Source organism: Tenrec ecaudatus, chromosome 16 (assembly GCF_050624435.1).
Source record: "Tenrec ecaudatus isolate mTenEca1 chromosome 16, mTenEca1.hap1, whole genome shotgun sequence".
NCBI lineage: Eukaryota > Metazoa > Chordata > Mammalia > Afrosoricida > Tenrecidae > Tenrec > Tenrec ecaudatus.
The window spans coordinates 3,824,775-3,852,723 of NC_134545.1; the positions used below are offsets into that span (position 1 = coordinate 3,824,775).

The window sequence follows — 27,949 nt, forward strand, 5'->3', positions numbered from 1 at the left end:
AGTCCTAGCACAGCCAGGCTCGGTGCTGTCTGAAGTCCATCACTCCCCTCTCCCGGGGCTGTGTCCTCTGCCCCCTGCTCAGAGTCCTTAAAGCTCCCCTAGTCTTCCTGAGGGGCCCTGGTCACTGCCTGGCTGGCCACTCGTCACTGGTCTGAGGCTGAGTGTGGAGAGCAGGTCCTTTGTGCTGATGCATTGCCGTTAGTTGCCATTGAGTGTGACTCTCGGTGACCCCAGGGGTGCAGAGTGGGGCTACTCCAGAGGCTTTTCCGTGGCTGTGACCTTTCCGAAGCAGATCGCTACACCTGTCTTCTGAGTTGCCTCTGGGTGCCTTCGAACCACCGGCCCTTGGGCTACTCCTTGGGGGGGTGTGGGTTTGGGGATGGAAAATCTATTGGCTCTGTAAACATCCACCCAAATAACAATTTTTTAAGTTATTTTTAAAAGGGCAGGCAGTCGTTGATACTGCTGGGATGGGCTGCAGGATGGTGCTCGGCTGTGATCACAGAGACGGGGCTTTCTACTCCTGTAAAGAGTTACAGTCCTGAAAACCACAGGGCAGGTCAACCCTGTCCTCTAGGATCACGATGAGCCAGAATTGACTCTAAGCAGTGAGTTTGGGCTCGGATTTAGGTTGCGTTTGGGTTTTATATGAGCCGGGATCAGCTACATTATGCTGTGTAACAAACAATATTGAAACATCAACAGCTTAAAACCACTAAGCTGAGTTCCAATGCACTTGGCTGGGACAGGCCTCACCTAGCCCTGCTCGTGAAGGTCACAAGCCCCTGTCTTTATGGAAGCAGACTGCCACCGCTTTCTCCTGTGTTGCAGCTGCTGGGTTTCAACTGCTGACCACTGGGTTAGCAACTAGGTGCTTTAACCACTGCACTACCAGGGCTCCTCAAATGGCCGGTCATACTGTCTAGAACCACCTCCAGGCGCCAGTTTATCCTGCTGTGGTAGCATGCATGTTGCTAAGAGGCTAGAAGCTATACTACCAATATTTCAGATACCAGCGAGGTCATGCAAAGTGGACAGGATTCAAGTGAGCTGGACTCAGACAGACTAGGATGAAAGACCTGACAATCTATTTCCAAAAATTAGGTCATGAAAACCTAGCTCCCAATTGTACTTTGTCTGACTCCATGGCTTTGGATCCCTCAACAAAATATAGCAGAAGGAACGTGGCCACAGACCTCACCCTCAGTGAAAGGATTCTCAAATCTTGAGACAGTGCATATAGATGTCTGTGTGCGTAGTTCCGCTGTCCTGGGAAAAACACCCAAAGTTTTTTTTTCAATTTCTCAGAGGGGTTCATAACTACTGGCAGTAGATTTCAATATGTAATGACATGAAACAACGTAGCCACCATACAATTATTCTACATTGCTACCCCAAAACAACAGGTTTCAAAGCTAAAGTAGCAATTCCAGTATTGACATGTGTAACATCTTTGCGTGCATGCACAGGCATGGGAACACACGTGGAAGCAGACACAGTAAGATAACAATGGGGACCTTGGCGTCATAGGTCTAGGGGTGTGTTTAAAAAAAATAATATTCTTTTTTAAGGAAAGTGCACACGGGTACTTGGCTCCCGTTTTGAAATGTTGACACAACTTGCATTCGGATGGTTGCATTGGACAGATCTGCTGCAGCAGGGCCTCGTTAAGGTGCTGGGTCACTTTGAGGACTGGGGTGCACCTGACTCCAGTCATGGCTCCTTCCATCGTCTGGTGCACAGGTGGAAGTTGGATATTGAAGAAGGTAGGCCAAAGGACAGTCGGTGCATCCGGATCTTGGTGCCAGCTAAAACGATTTCGAATACCGTGGATGGCCAGTAGGACAAGCAAGTCAGCAGGACAAGCAAGTCAGCCTTGGAAGAAGTACAGAGTGCTCCTTAGGAGCAAGGACGATGAGACGTCATCTCATATATTTTAGACACGTTATCAAGGAGGGACCAGTCCCTGGGAAAGGTCATCATGCTTGGTAAAGTAGAGGGGCAGCGACAAGGAGAACAGCCCTCGACAAGATGGACTGACACCGCAGCGGAGACAAGGGGCTCACACCCAGCGACGATTGTGAGCATGAGCAGAGCCGGACAGTGTCTCACTCTGGGGCACACCTCCCAGCAACAACACACACACTGCTCAGGGGCGCTGGCTACGTTGCCCACAATGATTTTACACCCGCATCACTTCTCTTATGGGTGTTTCCTTTCCAGGCACCTGGTATCCATGACCCACTACCCTCTTTCGCTGCTGTAGTCATCTTTGACTGCTAGTTCTCTTGTTGATGATGCTCCGAAGGAGCGGGGTACTCTCGAGTCGCAGCATTTATTATACGTGCCAGTCATCATGGAAGCCAGTCTGTCACTTGGCTCTAAAGTCACCTCAGCAGGGAGTTTAGGCCAGCAGCTCGAGGCGTGGCTCAGGGTGCTTGCCTCAGGAAACATTCTGGTCTCGGCAGACCCAGCACCTCTGGGCTTTTTAAGTCTCCCACATTTTTCTCCTGTTCCGTCAGAACCCACCCATTGCGGTGAGGATCAGAATCCTCATTGGTGGGAGCTGGGCACCATCTAGCTCTCCTGGTCTCAGGTACGTGAGGTCACGGTTCACGTGGACGGTGAGTCCTGCAGATGAGCTTCTTCTCTGAGCCTTTGGTTTCCTTCTTTGGCTCTTTATTCTTTTCCACTTTATGCTGTTGTATCTTGTAAATTTTCTACAACTGAACGTCTATACTTAACGTCTTACACTTAACTTCCAAAGTGCCCAGCTAAATGAATCCACAAAGAGGGGGCTCTCTGCTCATCTTCGCATTCCCATGAAGTCCCAGATGCATCCTGGAGATACTATGGTGAAGGTCGCAGTAAATGGATTTGGCCGCATTGGGAGCCTGGTCACCAGGGCTAATTTCAACTCTGGCAAAGCGAACATTGTTGCTATCCATGACCCCTTCATGATCTGAACTACATGGTCTATGTGTACCAGTATGATTCCACCCCTAGCAAGTTCAATGGCACCGTCAAGGCTGAGAATGGGAAGCTTATCATCAATGGGAAGTCTATCTCTGTCTTCCGGGAATGAGATCCCGCCAACATCAAGTGGGGTGAGGTTGATGCAGAATGTCACAGAGTCCCCACTGGTGTATCCACACTATAGAAAAGGCTGGGGCTCCCTTGAAGGGTGGTGCCGAAAGGGTGATCATCTCTGTCCCTTCTGCCGAATGCTCCCATGTTTGTGATTGTGACAGCTCCCTCAAGATTGTCAGCAATGCCTCCTTCACTACCAACAGCTCGGCCCTCCCTGGCCAAGGTCATCCGTGACAACTTTGGCATCATGGAGGGACTCATGACCACAGTCCATGCCATCACTGCCACCCAGAAGACTGTGGATGGCCCCTGTGGTAGTTACATAATCGTGTCGATTTGGGACTTGAGAGGATTAAGAGTGAAGGGTGGAGTCTAGTCTGTCAATAGGGTCATAGCCAATGTGACCCCTGTGTGGGCATTGCCTTCTGAGAATTCTGGGAAATCCAGTATTTCCTCCTTGGAGGCAGGAGATCCTGCTCTCTCTCTCTCTCTGTTCACTCCCTGGGAGACATTGCAGCTGACAAGACACCTGAAACTATGCTAGTGACCTGAGCTGGAGAAGCCACATGGAGCTACCTTGATGCAACCAGACTTATGAAGCTCGAGAAGCCACATAGCAACCCCTGCCAGTGCTAAGATGCTTACAATGGCACTAAATCCAAAGACTTTCTACCCACTGACCTGTGATTGTCCTGCGCTCGGCATCATTGCAGGTGTTTCGTGAGTCTGAAGAGGACTTTATAGATTGGTATCAGACAGATGGGCTAATAATGGACTTATGGGCTTGGACTGTGCTGGGTTGGAATATTTTCTTAATGTACAATCACCTTTTATATAACACTCTTATACATATATTAATTTCTATGGATTTGTTTCTCTAGTCTACCTGGACTCACACAGCCCTTCTGCGAAACGCTGAGGCAACAGCCATGGGGATGCCCAGAACATCATCCCCGCATCTACTGGTGCTGCCAAGGCTGTGGGCAAGGTTATCCTCGAGCTGAAAGAGAAACTCCCTGACAAAGGCCTTCCTTGTCCCCACTCAGTCGTGGATCTCACCTGCCGTGTAGAGAAAGCTGTCAAGCATGGTGGCATCAAGAAGGTGGTGAAGCAGGTATCCGACGGTCCCCTAAAGGGCATCCTGGGATACACAAAGGACCAGTGGGCTCCTGTGACTTCTACAGTGACTCCCACTCTTCCACCTTTGATGCTGAGGCTGGCATGGCCCTCCACGACCATTTTTGTCAGGCTCATTTCCTGGGATGACAATGAATTTGGCTCCAGCAAAAGAGCCTTATTGTCACATGTTTCCAAGAAGTAAGAGCCCCCTTGATCACCAGCCCCAGCAGCAGCACTAGAGGAAGACAGATATCCTCAGGTGCTGGGGGGCCTTGCCCCCAATTGGCTCCCGAACACACTGGGAATATCCCATTATCTCCAGCTCCATCCGGGCTCTCTGAAGATGGGGAGGGGCTTAGAGGGCCCAACCCGTCATGTACCTTCAATAAAGTATACTGTACCCACCCACCCGACAAAAATTCCACAGAGCATTATATAGGATAGACGAGTAGGCAGAGTGATTTTTCCATTGCTTCTTTTTTCTTTTCGTCTGCTGTCCTGATCCTTTTAAGAGGGACAGGGGTGGGGTGGAGGGGGGGGCTTCATTTCCACATGAGAAACTGGTTGCCATTTCCCAATGTGAATTAAAACCAGCCTGCCTCAGCCCACAGTCTGGGTCTAGCCTACAGAGGATCCTAGGTATCTCTGCGGATTAGCTCCAGGCTCTGAGCCATGGTGGTGACGGCGGCGGCTGCTGCTCGAGGAGGTCCAGATGTTCAATGGGAACCGCTGCTCCAAATCCAAGATGCTGTAAAAATGTCTTTCACTTCTTGTGGTGTCTAACTCTGTTAACACTTTGCTCATTCATGTATCCCAGTGAATGCAGCCCAGGCTGAACGTGAACATCCGGAGGGAGACTGGCTGTGATGTTTCCTCCCAATGGCAGTGACCTGCGCAGGGCCGGGGGGGGGGGGGAGCATCTGGATTCCCTACTGGTGCCAGGCCGAGACTGAGGAGCCCTGATGTAGTCCTTCTGCAGGCTTTTATTAAGGTCCATACGCATTTTTGAGGACTGGTATGGAAAACAACCCAAACTGGGGGGCATCCAACCAAAGAGCTGTGTTCCCTCGCAGTCCTGGGGGGCAGGGATGGACTGTCTCCTGTTTCCTCCGGGGGCTTCCTTGGTTCCTGTCCATACCACCACAACCTTCGCCCCCGTCCTCCCAAGGCTTGCTCTGTGTGTCGCTGCTGTGTGTGTTCACCTGCTCAGGACACATGTCATTGGTTCTAAGATCCAGCAGGGTAATCCAAGAAGACCTCTTCATCTCAAAATCCCAAATCATAGGCACAAAGACCTCCCCGCCAAATGATATCCCACTCACAGGGCACGAGGGTCAAGACATGGACATTCAGCACCCCCTCGGGCCACACAGAGGTCGTCTGATGGTGGTGAGGGCACTGCTTCTATTGTATGTTCAGTCTCCTTGGGGCAAGACGGAGAAGGGCAGGAAAATACCAAGGGAACTCACAGTGTGGGTGGCGGGGACTAGGTCATGCCTTATAAAGAGCTCCCACATAAGACAGCCTCGGGCACAGGTTAAAAGGGCAAACTCTAGGGGGATTGGAGGAGGAAACAGACTGTCTGTCTGGTTCCTTCCAAGAACAACAGCCTCCTTTGTCAGCTACCATTACTGATCATTTTCAGCAAAGATGCTACAGAAGAATACTAATCAAAAAGGGGGAGGATGTGAAACATGATATAACACTCTCAGTGGAAGCCAGGTGTTCTAGAGCCATGGAGGCTGCGTGAATCCCCAGTATTATTGCTTTGACATTCCTAAAGCTTCCAGGCTTAGATTTTCAACCCCAAACCAAGCTACCCCTTGACGCCTTCTTTGAACAACAAACAATAATAATTTATCTTAATAAGTAAACTTTATGTACTTGGACAATTGTGTGATTTTGGAGAATTCTCTGTAGGTGACCAAACTGCCAGTAGCAACTCGAAAGGTTAGATGAGTCAGACACCACTTGCTTAGGAGCAGTGAATCTAAGTCAACAGTGGGGGAAATGTTGGCGAGATTGGAGAGAATATCTGCACAGACTGAACAATGTCCTCCACATCACTGCTCTATACCTAGAGAAAGTGTTGGACTAGTGTGTAGCTGTGTTTATAGCTATAGACGTGTGCACACATACAAAGGATTCTAAGGTCCCATTGACCACTCATTGGCCACTGACTAGTTCTGTCACCTTTGGAAGTGGTGCAGTAGGTTAAGCATTGGGCTGATAGTCATAAAATCAGTGGTTGATATCCACCAGTTACTTCTCAAGAGAAAGACCATGGGGGGGGGGGCGGGGAACAGGGAATGGGGGGTCTGCTCCCGTAAAGATTCACCACCTCTGAAACCCTAAGGAGCAGTTCTACTATTTCAGTTGGAATCGATCTGAGGCAGTAAGTGGGTGCCTCAATTCACATACCTGTTAAATGGGAATAATAACAGTTATCATTTCCCTCGGGGTTGGTTAAGTTTATAGTGCCAACCTGTCCAATAGGAACGTGTGGGCGGAGATTCATCAGTCACAGTTTGATTGGAGGGCAAAGATAGAAATGGCTGTGGAAGGCCTGCACCTGTCTCTCTAGCTCCCTGGTAATCGGACCAGCGTGCTGCAGCTTTAGCTAGTTCTCTGCCTCGACCTGTGAGCTACGCTACCTATGACCCAAGCCAACCCATGATCATGTTGCTAGAGTTTGAAGCTCCTTTGAGACCTGCTTCACCATGCTGCTGGTGTGTATATCACTTGAGTTTGAAGCTGGTGGATCTTGTCACCATGCATTGCTTGAGTTCGAGATTCCCATCTAGGTCAGCTTGGCTAAGCTCCAGTGCTACTGACTGTTGCTGACCCACCCTGCTGTCTGCTCCCTGTGGGCAGACTCTGCCTGTTTTTCCTGAGGGAAGACTCCACTGTCTGCTTCCTTGACCTTGGACTGAAGGTCCCCCACACTTCCCCCCACAGGCAAGTTAAAGGCTTTCAGTATATTAACTTCCACAAAAGTGAATTGAACTAAACCCTCTGCACTGCTGTGTAGACTAATTAATTTATATTCCTTCTCGCTGTATAAAACTATCATTTTATATATAATCATAAGTGTCCTGGTTTTGTTTCTCTAGAGAACCCTGCCTAACACACCCTATATCCATAATCAAGGGATGGGAGGAGCGTGGTGACCAAACAGAGTGCACTGGAGAGATGACTACAGAAGATCAAAAAGATAAACCTTACTTGAATGATTCAAACCCTATCAATTGATTCCCCCAGCCCCCCATCTGATACATGTAGGCCTGATCTGGTTTTCAACATTTTTCTGTATTTTTTGTTTGTTTGGTTTTTGTTTGTTTTGGGGTTTATCTCAAATGATTTATGTCATTAGGGGGTCACCCTCTTGAATTTGTGTTAAATGTTTTCCAGTGTATGAAATGCAGGATTGATGAACCTATAGGGGCAGCAAGTAGAAAAAGGGTTTCGGGCGGGGGGGGGGCAGGTTATAGTGGTGGGAGGAGGGGGTAAAAGGGAGCTCATGTCAAGGAGTTCGAGAAGGAAAATAATGTTTTGTACTGACTGTGGTAGCAGTTGTGCACTACTGCTTGATGTGATTGAACTGTGGAATGACGAGATATCTGCATTAACTCCCAATAAAATGGTTTTGAAAAAGAAAACAGTTATCAGCCTCACAAGGTTCTTATTTCTGATTTTTAAGGGTTGCTTTTTTTTCAAAAGACTTAAAATAGTATCTGGCACTGCATGGCTTTTCAGAACATTTTAAAAATAAGATAAGGGAAAGAAAATTGCCGTTAGCTCTGGCTCGATTTGCCCCTGTGTACAACGAGAGATGCCCCACCTGGTCCTGCACCAACCTAAGAGCGGTTGCTATGTTTGCGGCCTCTGTTTGGGGCTATCTCATTGAAGGCCATTCTCTTTTTTTAATTTTTTGATGACTCTCTACGTTACCAAGTGTGATGTCAGGAAGGGTCCCTCCCCATAACATATCCAGAGTACACAGATGAAAACTTGCTACCCTCATCCAAGGAGAATCTCTGCTGATGTTGCCTATTAGTCCCTTCATGTTGAATTGGAATCCTTGCTGAATGAAGGCTGTCATCTCAGCTCTTCATCAGCAAGTTCTTCAGATGCCCCTTCCTCTCACCATCCATCGGGGACTTTGTCATATAGCGGTGGCTTCCGTGACGCTGAAAGTTCTGCTACTGGTCACCCAAGGTGACCAGGTTTCAGTGGAGTCTCCAGACTAAGACAGAAGAGGAAGAGGGATCTAAAACACACTGACCAGGGAAAATGTAATGCCTAACAGCAAGTGGACAACAGGGCGACCCCTCCGTGTCCTCAACAATATACAAAAGTGCCCCAAGGTTGCCGCCTTTACTCTCAGTCAAACCTTTCCAGAAGGAAAGAAGGGAACATAAAACAGAGTCGGGAGGAGAGACAACTTCTTATTCTTAGAAGTAGAAGCCAGTGTTATAATCGCTTAACTGCCTCCTTGTTATTTTTTATTTTTAACATGAATAAGAATTGTTGAGCCCAACTGTGGAAGTTACGTCATCTCCTGTCAAGTTGGGAAGGGGTAGAGTCTAACCTGTCAATCAATAGGGTTGCAGCTTGATGACCCCATTTGGAGGCACGAAGGAGATAACTCATGGGAGGCGAGATATACTCTCACTGCAGGACATTCATGAAGAGAAGCCATATGGAGCTACGCTGATGGAGTCAGAGCCCGGAGCTGGAGGAGCCATGTGGAGACCCACGCCAGCACTGAGATGATTCCACCACCGCTGGATCCACAAGACTTTCCACCCATTGGCCTGTGATCTTCCTGCATTCAGCACAGCTGCATGTGTTGCGTGGGTCTGAAGAGGAATTTAAAGATTGGTATCAGACATATGGACTAATATTGGACTTATGGACTTGATCTGGACTGGGTTGGTAAGCTTTCTCAATATTTAATTACTCTTCGATATAAAGTTCTCTCTTACACATCTATGAGTGTCAATGAATTTGTTTCTCTAGTCCACCTGGACTAGCACACCAACCAAAGCTGACCTCTGGCTCATGTTCCATGAGTGACACTTGACAAACTACCTGTGTGAGTCTGAGTAGGCTAGAGAAACAAATTCATAAGTACGCACATGTGTACAAGAGAGAGTTTTATATAAAGGGTAATTGTGCAATAAGAAATCATCCCAAACCAGTCCAGTCCAAGGTCCTAAGTCCAATATTAGCCCATATGTCCAATACCAACCTATAAAGTCCTCTTCAGACTCACGAAACACCTGCAATGATACCGAATGCAGGAAGATCACAGGCCAGTGGGTAGAAAGTCTTTGGATCCAGTGGTGTTGTAAGCATCTCAGCACTGGCAGGGGTCTCCATGTGGCATCTCCAGCTTCAGGGTTGCATCAGGGTAGGTCCATGTGGCTTCTCCTCAGGAATGTCTCTCAGGGAGTCAGCAGAGAGATAGTGTGTGTCTTCCCCCTCCAAGGAGGAAAATCAGGATTTCCCAGAATTCTCAAGAGAAGACCATGCCCACACAGAGGCCCCATTGGTTATATCTTGATTGACAGGCCAGACTCCACCCCTCACCCATCATCCTCTCAAATTGACACCAGATGATGTAACTGCTACAGTACCCTTCTCAATGCCAACATTGGCTCATGTTGAATGTTCAATTTGGTAGCAGAGTGGATTAGGCATTGGACTGCCGATGGCAAGGTCAATAGTTGAAAACTATCAGCCCTTCGGTGGGAGAAAAGTGAGGCTTTCTACTTCTGTAAAGGCCGGCAGCCTCTGAAGCCCACCAGTGCAGTTCTACTCGGTCTGTCCTACAGGGCTGCTGAGTTGGAATCGACGGGACGGCCGTGAGTTGAGAGTCTGAGCACTGAATCAATGGAGCTTGTCAATGTGATGACCCTTCCCTCCACTCAATAGATTTTACTATTTTCTGGATCAAATATGAAAGCCACGACTCCTAAGCAGCTCCAGACTTTCCAAGGTGGTCGCCCCTCAGTGCCGACATTTGCCTCTGATCTTGGTTTCATCTTGAAAGAAATCCACGAAACCAACAAGAAACACCCCATGGCTCCCGCTGTATTCTCACTCTTCCTCACCTGGCAGGAAATGGACAGAGTGGGAATGCTCCCTAAGGCTTCTGAGATCGTGCCTCTGACTCTACAGAAGCAGATGGCCCCATCTCTCTCCCTGGGGGTGGGGGGGTGTTGAACTGGGGTACTCGAGGTCCGCAGCCCAAAGCTTCCTGGACAAAGCCGCAGAATGTCCGAGGAGATCTGTTGCCTGGCTTGGTTCTTCTACTCTACCCAGCAGCCCACCCTCTGTGGTGGCCCAGGGAGCGTTTCACTGTGTCTCCTTGGGCCAGTCGCTAGGAAAGGGCGTCGTGCTTGGTGGAGCGGAGGGTCGGCAGAAACGAGGGAGCCCCCCCCCCCCGAGATGGTTTACCTGGAGGGGACGGAGGGCTGTGAGGTTGACATCACGTTTCCTCCAGGGACACACCAGGTCTCCGTGAGTCTTTGCCAACTCAGCAGCCACACACAAGTGTGACTTTCAGACAAGAACAGGCTCTGCCCTATGGTTTCCGGTCACGTGTGCAGTTGGAGCAACTTTGCCCTGCGGGCTGGGTCCCCACAGCCCGAGAAATCCGGCCAGGCTCGCCCTCTTCCCAAGCTGCTGGTTGTGTCCAGTTTCCAGGCAAGCCGTCTATCACCATCCTTCGTGTCCTCCTGCTGCTGGTTCTCTGTCTGAACACATTGCGGACGGCTTACTCTCTTCTAAGCTCCTCGCTGGGCAGGGCGCTCTGCATCATGCCCTTCGCATCTTCCTGACGGCGGGTCCTCACAATGGATGCTCATTAACACCATTCTAAACGAAGCCCGTCCCTGACTTCCTCACCCGGGTGCATTGCGTCTTTCCTACAGGACATTGGGTTTTTGTGGAGTTGGGTTTTTTTTTTCCATTCTTATCACACCGGCTCAGGCAGTCCGTACATTATATTCTATTAAAAACTATTCCTCCGCAGGGTGTCACCATTCAGAGCGGCCGGCTTTCTGTGGCGTGGTTAGTTCATGGGTATGCACAGATCCACTTCATCAGCCGGCACACAGGGCGGGGTGTGGGGTGGGGAGGGGGCTAAGCTTGCATGCCGCACCTCTTTTGATGGCACCGTTCCACCAAGTCATGGAAATAGGAACCAATTACTGACGCAGATTCTGGGATGGATTTCTGCGGTTTAGTAGGCCGGTATAAACTGTCAGGCCAGAGCAACAAGCCCGTCTTACAGGGGAGTCCGATTCAGAGTGTGAAACAAGCAAGAGACAGAAGACCTTGGCATCAGGGAGGGCCGGGAGAGCCTGGCTCTGGGGATGCCCTGCCTTGTCCTCTCTTCCAAAGAGAATACAAAACTCATGGCCAGAAAGCCCAGTGCTGGCCACGGCCTGGGATGTCCTTTCTTTGATGATCCAACCGCCGGTCGGTCAAAGAGCTCAACAAAATTAGTCTCCTGTCCATAGATGATGGAAACGGTACACACACCTGTGAACGGATGGGTGGACAAGAGGACTGCAAAAGGTCCAGGGAAAATGGAATTAAAAGATAATGGGATTGTTCCACAGACCACCTGAAGCCCCTCATGCCTTATCCACAGATACATAGACGCGTGAACACACACCCGTATATCCATGAGCAGTCCGTGGCCCGTGGCCCTTGCGTCAGCGGTGTCCGTGTGTGTCAGAGTAGACCTGGGCTCCCTCGGCTTGTCCCTGGCGGTGACTGCTCAGAAATGCATCTCTCGGTCTTTCTTCCGAGGCTCCTCTGAGTGCACCGTGAGCACCAGGCTCTCTGTCCACAGAGAGGAAGTGTATTGCATGTCCCACCGGGGACTATCGCCAGTCCTCTGGGCTGATCACGCAAAGGGCCATGGGGACAAAGACGCAGCAGCCTGCTTCCATAAAGCCCACAGCCTCAGACACTCATGGGACAGCCGACTCCACCCTCCGACTCACGATGCCTGGGGATCAGCTCCCAAGCACAGAGAAGCACCATGGGGAGACCGGAGCAGACCCAAACCCACCTTCACGGGGTCCATACCAACTCAGAGCAGCCCAATCGGGAACCCCCAGGGGAGAGCACACAACCTGCTCGCTCTCCCCTTCAGGTGTGTGAAGAGGTGCCCCCTCTCCTGCAGCTTTGGGCCTTGCTTGGTGAGTGTGGGATGTCAGGCATGGCTGCAGCCATCTGATGACCATGAGGAACCCCCAGGTGTCATGGCGGGGAAAGACAGACAGCTCCGGAATGGCATCCTGGGAGCAGTGCTTCCCCCATGTAACCATCCTCACAAGCAAGAAACCAGCTCCCTCCAGACCAGTGGTTGTGTTAGTCCAAGTGGACTAGAGAAACAAATTCATAGACACTCCTATGTGTGTAAGAGAGAGTTTTATACCAAAGGTTAATCATATATGGAGAAAATATCCCAGCCAAGTCCAGATCAAATCCACAAGTCTGATATTATTAGCTCATATGTCCAATACTAGTCCATAAATTCCTCTTCAGACACAGCACATGCATTGACGCCAAATGTAGGGAGATCACAGGGTGTGTGCATGCAAAGTCTTGTGGATCCAGTGGCAGTGGAAGCATGTCAATGCGGTGCGGGTCTCCACGGGTCTCCTCCAGCTGAGTGTCTCAGCAGCAGGAAAAGGTGTGTGTCCGCTCCAGGGAGGAAGACAGGAGGTCCCAGAATCCTCAGGAGAAGTCCATGTCTGCACAGAGCCCTCATTGACTATGGCCTGATTAACAGGCGAGGCTCCACCCCTTCGCTTGAGTTGACAGGAGACTCTGTAGCTGCCACAGTGGTAGTGTGTGATGAGGGCACCTTTCTGAGGAAGAGGGGCCTGGTCATCTGTGTCCCTAACAGAACGAAGAGGAGAAAGCCCTGCGTGGTGCACAGGTTGACCCTGGCACACCAGGGTCCCCGGGAGGTGGGATCGGCTCGAGGGCAGCGGGTTTGGTTTGGGGGAAAGTGTTGCGGCTGTGTTGAAGTGGGTCACAGAAAGCGTTAACTCCCCATGACCTCCCCCACTTGGGCTGCTCAGGGCAAGGGAGTGTGCAGTCGGCAGACACAGACTTCCAGGAAACCCACTCTTGGGTCCAGTGAGTTTGCAGACTGGATGTTCTTTCAACGGATGGAAGGGATGATGGACAGGACGTGGAGTTCTGGCAGGAGGCAGCGGGGTCACTGGACCAATTATTCTCTAATGGAGGCTTTTAACCACTCGACCAGAGGCACTTCTCTCGCTTTGAAAGAGATCCTCAAAGCCAGCCAGCCTGCAGTTCCAGCCGGGGTTGTCTGGGGTCACCCACCAGCAGACAGCGCTCGGTACATCACCACACTGCAAGGGCAGCCTCACCCCCGGCACCCCGTGCCTCAGCCTCCCTTTACCCACTTCCCCCTCCACTCGGGGAGTGCCCCTGCGAACCCTCCAGACCAGACTCAGAAAGAGAACAAAGAGATCAGGGTGGACGGTGCCGGGGAAATCACGGCCTTCAAGGCCATTCGGCCTCCTGGCCACCCAACAGAACTGCTCCTTGGGTCTCAGAGACTGTAACTCCTATGGGAACACAAAGTCTCACCGTCCTTCCATAGAGCGGCTGGAGGTTTCAAACCCTAGCCTTGCAATTGGCAGCTCCCCTTGTAACCCACTGTGCTACCAGGGCTCATGACCTCTGCGCCTCTTCACTTCAGCTTCTCTTTCCCACCCACCCACCCATCTGCCACGCTGCAACCGCAAACAATAACAACAACAATAATGATAACTTAAAACACAGTTCCCAAACCCCACATCGGGGTGTGTCTGAGGTCAGGGCATCCTGAGACTGTCAGGAACGAAGCGTGGGCAGGTGGCAGCTGGCCCGTGCGGGTGTGTCAGTGGGACGCTTGGCTCTTCGGCAAGCAACTTCATGCCATAAAAAGCAGGCCTTGCTAAGCGAATACAAGGTGTGGAATGGACCATGTAGCAGACACCAAGGAACAAAAACAATCATTGTGTGATCACCTTCCTCACATAATCGCTGAAGACGAAAGTGTGCATAAGCAAGTGTGGTGAAGAAGGCTGATGGTGCCCGGCTACTGAGAGATATAGCATCTGGGGACTTAAAGGCTTGAAAGCAAACAAGCGGCCATCTAGCCCAGAAGCAACCAAGCCCACAAGGAAGCAGCACACCAACATAGGTGATCGTGAAGGGCAGAGGAGACCAGGTCTCAAACAACAAAGGTGGGGGGTGGGGGTGGGGGGTGGGGGGGTGGGAATCACATCACCGTGAATGAGGGGGAGTGTGTGATGGGGACCCAATGCCCATCTGTAGACAGCTGGATATCCCTTCCAGAGGGGTAGTGGGGAGGAGTTGAGTCACTCAGGGTTCAGTATAGTAACAATGAAACTCAAAGTCTTCCTCTAGTTCCTGAACGCTTCCTCCCCTCCCAATTATCATGACCCCAATTCTACCTTGCGGACCTGGTTATACCAGAGGATGTACAGCGGTGCAGTAGGAATCTGGAAACACAGGGAATCTAGGACAGACGAACCCCTCAACACCCGCGGTAGGAGTGACGACACCAGGAGGGAAGGGGGTGTAGAAAGGGAGAACCGATCTTGGAGATCTATGTGTAACCTCCTCTCTGGGAGATGGGCAATGGGAAGGTGGGTGAGGGGAGATGCCGGGCAGTGTAAGATAAGATATAATAATAATTTATAAACATTAAGGGACCAGGGGGCAGGGGGTAGCGGGGAGGGAGGGGGAGGGGGAAATAAGGGAAACCGAGCTGATTCCAGAAACCCAAGTGGAAGGTGAATTTTGAGAATGACGAGTACAACGAATGTATAAGGGTGCTTTGCTCAATTGATGTATGTATGGATTGTGATAAGAGTTGTATGAGCCCCAATACAAAGATTTATTAATTAAAAAAAAAGCAGGCCTTCCAAGAGGCTGGCTGCAGTTGCACCCCTGCTGAGAATTTGCATGTCCACCCAGACAGACAGGATCTGACTCAACATTCTAACAGGATCCCCAGGTGGTCCTTAAGTATAAAAGAGGTCTATGAAGAAGTACGTGAAGGCAGAGGCATGAGTATACAGCCCCCAACCAAACCAAACCCATGGCCGTCGCTGGCCTCTGACTCACAGAAACCCTTCCTGGGCAGGGTGGTTAAGCCTCATCTTTCTCCCAAAGAGCACTTGCTGGGTTCCAGCTGTCAACCTTGCCATTGGCAGCCCAATGCTTAGCCTACCGTGCCACCAGGGCTCCTGGCGTACCAGCAGAGTAAGTCACTATTTCCCCGTCTGCCCCCACGCTTGCTGCCCAGGAGCCTGAGAACCTGGCACTCACCTGCTATGTGGGTCGGGGCGGTGGCCCACGCAGGTGAGGGTGGCCGTGGTCTGGTCACTGCCGTTGTCTATGTCCTCCTGCACAGCCCAGCGGTCCGCACTGCTGACCCTGACCGCTGCGATCTTTACTCCAGCCGCAGCCTTCATTCTGTCAGGGAAAAGAGAAGACACATGAAGCTGGTGTGATTTCCACCTGGGGACAGAATTCACCGCAGGAGCAGACCACCAGGATCAGCAGGGTCAGGGGCCTCGGGAGGCAACAGGGCAATTGCCCTGAGACCCCTACTGTCACCAGTGTCCCAACGCGGGCCCAATCAGGCTAAGATCTGGAGATATGGTCCAGACTTGGTCTCACCTACTTTGGACATGCTGTAGGGAGCGGTCAGTCCCCAAAGAAGGGCATCATGCTTGGTAAAGCGGAAGGGCAGCGAGAAAGAGAAAGGCCCTTGACGAGATGGACTGAGACAGCAGCTGCACCAATGGGCTCAACATTACAGCTCTGAGGGTGTGTTTCCTTCTATGGTGCCTAGGGTCGCTATGATTGAGAGCCAAATGGACAGCACCTAAAAGCAACAGTCAACCCACCGTGAGGACGGCAGCTCTTCCCAGTGCCCTGAGTCCTGCTAGAGAAAGGTTGACCCTGAGGAGGGCCTTGGGGGCTCCCAACCTTGTGGTCCGCGTCAGGAGTGAGGTGGTCTTTGGGGGCTCCATGTCTGCCTTGAGGGCGGGGCTGGGGCAAGAAACATGCACTCAGGACTCTGAACTCATCGGTCCTGTGGGCTTCTCCCCCAGCACATATCACTCATCCAACCCTTGAACTTGCCAGGAGAATTTCTTTTCTTTCTTTCTTCTTTTTTTTTTATGGAATAAATGAGGTCTTGTGTAACATTTTCTAAAACCTTGTTCAATGACATTGGCTACTTTTTCTCAATTCAAAAGGAAGCAGGAAATCATAAACAGAATAAATTAAGAGTGAGTTAAAAGGGAAAATAGCAAAGGGGGTGTTAACTTTTCATCTCACTAGATCTGCATTAGTTCACTTCCTGAGCACTCTGTCGGAAGACAGGGCTTTTCAATCCCTGCTCAGTGGTCCCGGAGAATTCAGGAGAGGCTGACAAGAGCCAAAGACTCATTGGCAGAGACCCCATGGGGCATCTGTCTCCATTCTCTGATGTCTCGACGTCTGCTTTCCTACACATTGACTGCCAAGCCAAGTGAAATGGATCCTGGATAACATCAATATTTCCTCCATGTGTCATGGTGTGGTTCATTGGTCCCGTTCTAAGGATAGTTCTTTTTATTTTTTATTCTAAGCTGTGTGGACATTGTATTTCATTTCTCTTGAATGATGTCCTGGGAGACCCAAGAACAAGTGATGCTTTTTCATTACAGTGTTGGGGGAAGGGCTCTGAAAGACAACACATTCAAGGCGTGTGCCGTGCAGCCTGGCCTTCCTCAACCTGAAGCGGCATTCTGGTTGTACCGCGTCCAAAACAGGTGTGTGTTCTCCTGGCCGTCCTTGGTGAGGAGAATTTCTTGAGTGGAAGATTCTGGAAATATAAAGAGGATCAGACTAGATCAAGCCAAAAAAAAAAGACAAACCACTGGGAAGCCGATTCTGAGAGACAGAGAGGACGAGTCCTGCACTCTTCCTAAGGCTGCCAGTCTTGACAGGAGCTGACTGCTCATCTTTCTCCCACAGAGCACCATGGGTGACTCTGAACCCCTGACCTTTTGTTTGGCAGTTGAGTGCTTTCACCACCACACCACTAAGACGCCTTCCCAGTCTAGACCAGTGAGTCTCAGTGGAGGGGCTGCACACCAATTCGGAGGTTCCCCTCCAAAGGACTTTATTTGGGGTAGGAAAGGAACTTTGTCACAAAAACTAAAATTCCATGGGCATCTTCTTTTCAGCAAAAGGAGCATCCCACGCTTTGTCTCTATCCACGCATTTGATTCACCCAGGGGTGTGAGTGGGAGAGTGTGACTTCTGTTCCCCTTTGCCACCCCAGAAAAGCAGTTGATGTGACACTAGCCACAAAAACTGAGGGGTGCTGGCCAGGGGAATGGAGCTGTGTGCTTTCCTTTAGCGGCTGGTGGTGTTGAACTGCCAACCTCGTGGTTTACAGGCCAACCCGCCACAGCTGAGCAGCAGAGGACACTTGAGGATACAGAAGGGTCCAGTGATCATTGATGTTTGAGTGAGGCCTGTAATCCAGTGAATGATCTGGTATCGATGTTCGGCTTCTGATTTTGAATGTTGTACTGTTGTTGTATAAGATGCTAACATGTCAGGAAGCTGGATGGAAGGTATAGGAGGCCTGGTGACATGGGGATTAAGGTCAGTGGTTTGCACCCAGAGGCCACCCTGCGGGAGGAAGATAGGCCAGCCCATCTGCTTCCGCAAAGTGAGTGGACTGGAAAACCCTGCGGGGCCAGCTCTGCTCTGTCACCTGGGGTTGCTTTGCTGTGGCGTTGATGCCTCTGAAGAGTCGTGGGATTGAATTTAGGGTTACCGTGGTGCTGTTAGGAGGCATGGAGTATGTCTCGACCCGTAACCACCTTATGCACAACAGAACGAAGCAGTGCCCAGTCTGCGGTCTCCTCCCAGTGCTCTTACGCCTGAGCTCACTGCTGCAGCCACGGTGTCAGTGCATCTCCTTTTCTCCTTCAATGCCCCTCTGCTATCCCCAACACGATGTCCTTCTCTGGGGACTGAGCAATCCTGATGATGGATCCAAAGGACGTGAGAGGAAGTCTCACCACACTTGCTTCTAAGGAGCACTCTGGCCGTACTTCTCCCAAGACACATTGGTTTGTCCTTTGAGTAGTCCACTGTTCCGTCAATGTTCTCCTCCAGGACCACAATTTGAATGCATCGATTCTTCTACGGTCTTCCTTATTCAGTGTCCCCCTTCACATGCATAGGATGTAATGGAGTGTACCATGGCTTGGGGCAGGCGAACCTTAGTCCTTATGTTCGTGCAGGTAGACTAGAGAAACAAATTCATGGACACTCATAAATGGATAAGAAAGAGCAATGACGCCGAATGCAGGAAGATCACAGGCCACACAGGTTGGGAAGTCTTGTGGATCCCGTGGCTGTGTAAGCATCTCTGTGCTGGTATGGGTCTCCCCATGGCTCCTCCAGCTCAGATCAAATAGCCTAGCTCCATGTGTCTTATCAGCTGCAATGTCTCCCAGGGAGTGAGCCTGTGTCCCACCTCCAGCAAGCTATTCATCTTCTTAGCGCCTCCAAATGAGGTCATCAAGCTGTGACCTGATGGACAGGCTAAACTCCACCCCTTCACTCCTAAGTCTCAAATTGACAACAGATGATGTAGCTACCGCTGTCCTCAAAGGGCCACCCATGGTGTTTCCATATTGCTTATCCGACTCCACAGTTCAAAAGAGTCAATTCTTCTTCAGCCTTCTTGATTCAATGTTAGTGATTGGAAACTCATCCCCCCAGCACGTCTCCTGTGTTGGAGCTAATCAAACAACCCACAGCAAGGGACGGGATGGGAAGGTTACTAAACTAACATCATCCGCAAGCACAACTGGGGGCAGATAGGACACAACCTGAGGTCACAGCCTCTCAGGACAAGACTGTTGACATCCTGAAGGCAAACTGCCCAGGCCACACACCAACAGCTGCCTGGAGCCAGGAGTGTGTCCCAGAGCACCTCCTGGAATGTAGCAGGTGCTCAGTGGTATTTGTGCAATTATAAGAGCTAGGATTTACCGAGGGCTGCTACCCTGGGCCAGACGCCTTTCCAAGAGCTTTGCATACATTACCTCGTGTTTTACCTGCATTAGCACACTTAATCCTCTTAACAGCACGATGGGTAGAAAGTGTTATCCCAGTTTTACAGATGGCAAATCTGGAGTCCAAAGAGATGAAGTAACTAGACCAAAACCACAAGGTAAGGTCACCGTGGAGTCAGGGTTAGAGGCTGGGAATTTTATCCCTGGGCCTGCATGTCTGGCCACCGGCAGAGTATGGGCACTGCCCACCTGGGCCACCCGGGGCTCAGACCCAGCTCTACCACCAACTTGCATGGCCACGCCAATGCCCCTTGTCTTTTAAAAGAAGAATAAACAATGGTGTCTATAGTGGGATGAGTATTAACTTGGGTAAAAAGGAAGGAAGATAATAAATTGATAGATAAGTAGGTAGATGATAGATGGATAGATGGATGGATGGGTGGATAAATTGAAATATTATTGATGGATCAATGAGATAGATAGATAGATAGATAGATAGATAGATAGATAGATAGATAGATAGATAGATAAAACAGTGTTGGCTGAAGGATGAAAATAAATAAATGCATATGTAAAAGAACATCTAAAGGCAGATGGCCTAGGTGGATCAAGTACATGAACCCAAAGATCTAAACTTCAAGAGAATTAAAGTAATGTTGTCCATGGCCAGAACAGGGAGTAGCATACATAACTGATGCCCAAATTCAATTGGTCAGAAAGAGGGGGAGGAGAAAAGTCCCTCCCCAAATCCAGGCCCATTCTGGAATCTCAGAATGTGCCCGGCCTACTGATGTGTGTGTGGGCCCCAGGGAAAGACCACGTTAGATTCAGATGGGCTCTGAATCCAGTGCCTGGTGGCCTGAAAAGATGACAAGGCATGGAGAATAAGGTCAGATGACGATGATGGGAGAGGTCTGAAACCCAGGGGTTGCTGGGAGCCCCAGAAGCTGGAAAGAGGCACGGGTCCAAAGTCAGTCTGAGAGCCCCCAGAGGGACCTAGCCCTTGCCCTTGAGAGCACCGTGGTTTGTTGAAGCCGTCACGTCTGGTATGGTGACCAGAGGAAACGAAGACAACAGCCTTTTCAAGAGGTTCTGATTCAATTAAGTGTGAAGCGTTGGCATAGAACAGTGGTTCTCACCTTCCTAACGCTGCCACCCTTTCACACAGTTCCTCGTGTGGTGGTGACCCCTCAACCATGAAATTATTTTCATTATTACTTCACCACTGTCATTTTGCTACTGTTATGAATCGTCATGTAAATATCTGGTAGGCAGGATGTATTTTCATGGTTACAAATTGAACATCATTAAAGTGTAGTGATTCATTACAAAAACAATATGTAATTATATGTTGTGAAATATTGATTTCTAATGACAAATCAATGACATTTTGTCTTGAAGCATGGTGTAGCATGGGTAACAGTCTTCATGCAGGGTCTTCATCTGGGGGCGTATCTGCATGTGGGCCTGGAGACGGATAGAGGAATGGTGTCTTGGTTCCGAAGCCCACTGGAAATATGTGTTTTCCAATAGACTTAGGTGGCCCCTGTGAAAGCATCGTTTGACCCCCCAAAGGGGTTGTGACGCATAGACTGAGAACCACTGGCATAGAGGAAGTGCTCCAGTCTGTGGTTGCTGTTAGGGGGCATGTGCGACAGAACAAAATCCCACCTGGCCCCGTTCCATCTTCATTGCTAGGTTTGAGCCCATGGTTGCAGGTACGGGGTCCATCCATCTCCTGTGATTTTACTCGACTTTACCAAGCATGATGTCCTTCCCCAGGTACTGGTCCTCCCTGGTACCATGTCCAAAGCAGATGAGGTGAAGTCCCTCCATCCGGTCAAGCTCACAGCCTAGGAAACGCTGTGGGTTCACTCTGCTGTGCCCCCTGGGGCCACAGTGAGCGTGAATGAACTCCATGGCACCTAACAGCAGCAGCAGGTATATTACAAACCCTGAGCCTAAGAACTGATCCAGGTGGGCCGTACTGTTTTCTCTAAAAATGAGCTCCCATATCCGCCCCCAAAATGAACCACTACCAAGTCCCCTCTCTATGGGGTGTCCATTGGGGCTACTCCGATTTTCCACCTGGGATCCCGACCACTTCCTCTCCAGCAATCGTGTTCCCACCCACGGTAGCACAGATATCTCATTAGTCATTGGCTGTTCATGAGGTCTACTCTAGAGGACATCCAACTCCCTCTACCCAAAGGGTCCAAAGGCCACCACCCATGTGCATGTGACAAAGCTCATCAATGCTGTAGTGGCCACACCACTCACACACACACACACACACACACACAAACACACAGTATCTGTCCAATGCTGGTACACTCAACTGTGTCCAGGGGTTGGGCTGGCTTTATCTGTGGATGCAGGACTCAGCCCAGGCCTGCAGTTCCCCCATGCCCCAGGCCCCATTCTGCTCTCCCCCTGTGTGGGCTTGGCCCGCCAATAGAGTCATGCCTTGGGCTCACAGCTGGCTGTGGCCACCCTCATGCTCACATCCTCATCCACAAAAAAAGAAAAGCACACACCTCACCCTAACACCAAAAATCCTAGGATGAAGTTTCCACTGGCTTCCATTAGATTACGGATTCAACCTTGGACCAATCACTGGGGTCTGGGGAGTGGGGAGTGTAGAGGAATGGTCGTAGGAGACAACGGTCTTAATACAAACCGGTCAGGAGACTGCCCTGCACTAAGGGTGAAGTTCAGGCACGTGAGAGGGCTTAGAAAGGCACAGTCCCCACGGAGAAATTCAAGTTACAACAGAAGAGGTGAAAGCGGGGTGCCCCAGGGCTAATGACGAAGGCTTTGCCTTGCTCTCATGAAAAATCTCCCTCCATCCCACTTCTTACCCAAATCCCTTCCTAATTTTAGAGTACATGTGTTAGAAAAATTTGAAGTCCGGAAGATCCATGTTTTGAATATTCATTAAGTTTGTTTTAGAGAAATATTTTTAGGCTTGGCGATCTTCTCAGCGCTCCTTACCTTATAACTGTACTCTCTAAAGCCGTGGGAGTATGATCGGTGGTCTGGCTTACACTCTTGTTTCTACCAGGAGTCCCTGGCTACCGAATAGTTAGGTGCACAGCTACCTGTGGAAAGGTTGGCACTCTGATCCCACCCGGAGGCACCTGACAGAAAGGGCTGGTGATCTGTTTCCAAGAGCTCACGGCCATGGACATGCTGTGCGGGACAGCTTGGCTCCATCCATGTGTGGAATTGCCAGCAGTTGGGAATGACTCAGGGGCCACTGAGTATTTTTAAATTAGTGTTTTTAAGTGTCTTCAAGATATAGAAAGAAGATAGAGAGATAGAGAGATAGAGAGATAGATAGATAGATAGATAGATAGATAGATAGATAGATAGATATCGATCGATAAATAGATAGATAGATAGATAGATAGATAGATAGATAGATAGATAGAGATAGATAGATAGATAGATAGATAGATAGATAGATAGATACTATCAGATTGGTTGCCACGATAGGATTGCATCTCCATCACCACCAGGTTAATCTTGACACATTCCAACATACATATATTTATCTGTTGTCCAAAGCGACAAATCTTTAGGGGAAGAGACAACCTCTCCTTCTCCCACAGAGCGACTGGTGGGTTTGAACTGACACCGTTGCGGTTACCACCCCAACTTCTAACCCACAGTGCCACCAGAGCACCATCCAAAAATCTTTTAAAAAAAAGAAAAGAAACTGATCATTAATGAACGGACCCCCACGCCCCAGGGGTCAGTCCCCACTCATGCCTGGCCTTTGGGTAACAGCAGAATCTGTCCTGTCACCGTGGTTGGTCAGGCTCTGCTGATGGTTGGCTGTCAGTATAATACAAACGCCAGGCACATCCATTGCAAAGTGGAATGGTAGGTCCTGTCATATTGGAAGCTTGCCAGATGCCAGAGTAACTATGAACAAAAAGAATCCAGCAGAACTCTGCCTATCACCCTTCCATGGGTATCTATGGCCCTTAACAAGTTAGGAGGAGGAGGAAGAGGAGGAGATCAACAAGGATGACTGAGTGCTTCAGGGGAGTGCAGTTGGAAGCTTAGAGCATGAGGAAGCTGGCCCGGGAGTGGGATGGAAGGGGAGGGAGGCGGTGGGGAACCTTTGCCTATCTCTGTTCAGAGGATCCTTTCGGAGAAACATCTAAGGAGAAATCACAGAACTAAAAAATACAGGAAATTATTGGTTTTAAATGGCCCGGGGCAGCTCCTACCGAACCTAAATTTTCTTTACTACAAGATGAAGCAAACATTGACATAGCATTTATTTCATTTCTCAGAGTAGGGGCGGCGGGCTCCCAGCAGAGTGGTTTGTCTATCTGTTTTTCTTCTCTATTTCAGGAGTGTTGGTTCCTTGCTGTGGTGATCGGGCTTCATTGGCCAGTTTTTCTGGAATTACAACTCCCCACACGCCCACTTGCTTGAGTGGCAGGGCTCACTGAGAGGCACCGTTTAGGTTTGGGGTGGAGCCTAGAATTCCACATCGGTGGGGAATCGAACACTGGCCCCCTTGTAGCTTCTAGACCAGCACGTTCCTGCCTGCTTGCCTCTGGGCCTTTGCATGGCTGGTCCCTCTGCCTGGACTGTCTTCCTTCCTAATCTGCTTCAGGTCATTGGTCATCTTCTCTGAGTAGCTTCCCCGGCTACCCTGTCTAATGGAGAACCCCCCCCCCACCCCCGCCATCCCCACCACTTCCCCAGCTCCTCTGCCTTTTCTCTCTCCTTGGCCCTCAACCCTTGGCTTGGCTTATGTAGTTCACTGCCCAGCTCTGCTGGCTGTATGGCCAGAAGGGAAGGTATCTTGGGGTTCTCTTGCCTGGACTTTCTATGGGGCTGAGATCCACCCCCCACAAATAGGAAAGCACTGAGTCAGCACTGGTCACAGGAAAGGTCTGGCTGAAAGGTGTGGCCCACCTTTGGCAGCTGCAGGGGTAGAAACTGCATTGAGGGCTGAAGATGCCCAGGAAAAGATTCACCAGCCCCATTGGGGGTGCTAACACCCTACTGATCACAAGCACTATCAGGGTGCTAACACCCGACCAATACAAACCAAAACCAAACTCACTCGGGTCAAGTCGCTGTTAGCTCACAGCCCCCATGCAGGCTAGGGTGGAGCAGCCCCGTGGGTTTTCTTCGGCTATCAATGGTTACAGAAGCAGACACCTTTCTCCCACACTGCATACGGTGGGTTTGAACACCAACCTGTCAGTTTGCAAACTCATGGCTCTTGAGTCAAATTCTGACTCATAGCGACCACAAAGGATAGAACAGAACTGCCCCATAGGGTTTCTGAGGCTGTCGATCATTTCAGAAGCAGACTGTCTGATCGTTCACCCTGGGAGGGGCTAATGGGTTTGCGCCAGGATTTCACACAGGTTCTTTATCACCTGGGATTCTTGGTCCAGTCTACTGGGTAGGAAGGGTGAACACAGCAGGGGGTTAAACCAGAATGAACCAGTTGGAAGCCCTGGTTCCAGATGCGCACCTATTGGTTAGCAGCACAGCCCTTGGCTGCGACTGGAAATGTTCATGGTTCAAGTTCACCCAGAGGTGCCTTGGAAGAAAGGCTTGGTGATCTACCCCAGAACTTCCATCCATTGAAAACCTATGGGGTCTCCATGAGTTGGGCTGACTTGACAGTCGCTGGTTTGGTGTTGGTCTGGGTGTTGGCCTTGGTGTTGGGTTCAGTGTTGTTGGTTTGGTTGTTGGGCTTGGTGTTGGTTTGGGTTGGGTTCAGTGTTGGTGTTGGTTTGGGTGCTGGGTTCAGTATTGGTGTTAGTTTGGGTATTGGCCTTGGTGTTGGTTTGGCTGGCCGGAAATCAGACTTAAAGGACAGAACTTTATGGCCCCTGCAGCAGGAGCAGAGGGACAATGTGACCAGGTGTGATGAAACACATCCACAGAGAAATGTGCAAGAAAGAATGAGATTAGTGCCGAAAACTCGGCTCAAGTCACCAATCCCACCTGCCAGTCAGTTCATCCCAACTCATCGGGACCCTATGTAGAATTGCTGAGCTGATAAATCTCGACGGGAGCAGCCAGCCTCATCTTTCTCCTCGGAGGACCTGGGGGGGTTTGACTCACCAGGCTGTTAGCAGTTTAACTCCTAGCCCACAGAACACCCGGGGCTCCTTGTAACACATGGAGAATGGGCTTTATGCGAGACAGCTCCTCCCCAAGGCCACGCAAACCCACTTCCGCTCTGCTGTTTTCCCACTTGGGATTCGTGGCTCAATGTCTTCGTCCATGGACACCAGGTGAATGCCAAGCAAGTGGTACACACAACTTTGGACAAGTATTTACAGAGCATCTACTATGCACGCACTCCACCATCTTGGTGAGCCAGGAAATATGGAGATAGGCCCTAACAACTGGACCTGCAGTTCCAGTTCACCAGACACTGGTTTACTCCAAGCAAAATATGTCTAATCTTGTCGCTCCAACCAGTGGAGGGCTGCAGACAGGTCCTCTCAGTTACACCCTGTCTTAGTCTCATTAGGGGCCTCACAGGGAAGGTCCAGTCAAAACACTGCTTGTCACACGGAGCTCACTGGACCAGATAATTGCAAGGCAGAGCAATCAGCTCCAAAGGTTATGTCCACTGTTTTGAGAGATGCCAAAGGGTCATCTTGTCCAGTTTTTCTCAAAGGACACAGGGCAATCATGGGGCTTATTAGGAAGAAATCTTAAGGAAGCAGAAAACAGCTCTGGTGAGAAACATATCAGAAAAGCTACACCATGGATTGTTTTTCCATTGGGACCATGCAACTGCGCACTCTCCAAGGGTAGCAAGGGCTTCCTGGGATATCCCACTCTACCCAACCCACAGTCCTGGTAATAAATACCCTTTTTTTAATCCATAAACTCAAAGAACTTGAAAAAAGAACACCAGTTCAATTCCCCGAGGATGCCAAACTGCTGTTTGACATGTTCATTGAAGATCACAGGATTCCTCAGAAAAGGGATCGAGGGATGGAAACGCCACCTTCAGGAGGAGAGAGCTGGAGGCGCCATCCAGAAACAATGGCTTCTCATTCTGATATTTTTCTTTCAGAACTGCGCCTATGGGCTTGTAGCAATACTTTTTGACTGAGCCTCTTAGAGCAGAGAGCAAGACCCCCGGAGCAGCCATCTAGCAGGAGGAAGCAAGCAATCCATACGCAAATCCATACAAGACACACGCGGTGGGGGGGGGGGGGGTCTACGCCTAACCCTGCCCGCAGACGTGAGCTCTGGGGCACGTGTTAACACCGGAAGGGAGGCCAAAAAAGGGGAACTATGGTCAAAAATGGATGGTCCTCCACTTCCTGGAAGAGATGTGAAATTCGTGGTCCCGTGATTAAATTGAGTCCATTTCAAGAATGGTGAGCGGCAGAACCCGGAATCACACCCCCTCTCGAAGGCTGCCTTTATCGCTATCGCCTCAGCAGAAGCAACAAGAACGGTCCCCAGGAATCCAGGACACAATTCATGTAGCCAGTCCCCAGCTCAACCTCAACCTCCTCTTTCCCCTCTCAGTTTCTCTTCTTTCTTGCCATAAGTCCAAATCTGGGCTCCAGGCCCCAAAACTAGCAACCAATGAGTAGACCCAGCCTAGAGCATGTCTTAAGCAGTCACTGACTAGCAGCAGTTCACACCGGTGTTAGCACATTCTAGTTTCCTGAAACTCGCTGCTTTCTGGTGGCCAGGCCTATGTGCAGTGCCCACCTCTTGGTTGTGGAAGGGGCTGTGACTTGCTCCTAACCAGTGGCATATGACAATGGGGATGGCATGCTATCATGAGAGCATGAGAGTGCCTTCGAAAAAAGGCTTGCTGATCTTCTGACTAAGAAGCAGCCACTGGGAATCTATCATGCACTTGAGCACTGGTTCCGGTGTGAGAGAGCAATGGGTGGTGTCACAGAGCAGAAAAGTGTAAGAGCGGTGCAGAAGTTAGGGCCACAGACTGTAAGGCTGGAGGCCTGTCTGGAAGCCTGGGTTCCGGCTCTGCGGCCTTGGGAAAACCGTGTGCCTTCTCGGTGGCTCCGTTTCCTCTTCTGTAAAATGAGGAGTCTTAGCATCAGCTCCTAGCTTGGAGGATGACTGCAAGGACAGAACGGAGATGATATGCAAAGTGCTAAAGACACGTTGCAGCACCTACTAAGTATAACAAGGTGTTGGCGAGCAAGGTCAGCTAGTCCACGGACTGCCAGGAGAGAGAACAAGACATACCGTCAGAATGTTCCTCATGGGGGAGGAGGGTGAGACTTCATCTCATGTATTTGGACATGTTACCAAAGGGATCAGTCTCCAGGGTAGGACATCGTGCTTCGTAAGGAAGGTCTGTGAAAAAGAGACCCCTTGTAAGAGGCTTGGTGGGGCTCCTTCAAAGGCAATGTAACCCAGAGGAATTACTGAAACCCAAATGAAGGCTGAGCCTGATAGTGGGACAAGAGGAAAGTAAAAGGAAATAGAGGGAAAAACTAGGAGGCAAAGAGCATTTATAGTGGTCTAAATACAGGCATGTACATATGTAAATATATTTATATAGGACGATGGGAAAT

General features: G+C 50.0%; 1 protein-coding gene across 1 annotated transcript in view; it reads right to left on the reverse strand.

Moving 5' to 3' along the window:
- TMEM132B (transmembrane protein 132B) overlaps nt 1–27,949 on the reverse strand; it is a 200,549-nt gene that overhangs the window by 142,078 nt on the left and 30,522 nt on the right. The window contains exon 2 of the mRNA XM_075534627.1: nt 15,613–15,759. Within this exon, the coding sequence (XP_075390742.1) occupies nt 15,613–15,759 (147 nt within the window). The remainder of the gene's footprint in view (nt 1–15,612; nt 15,760–27,949) is intronic.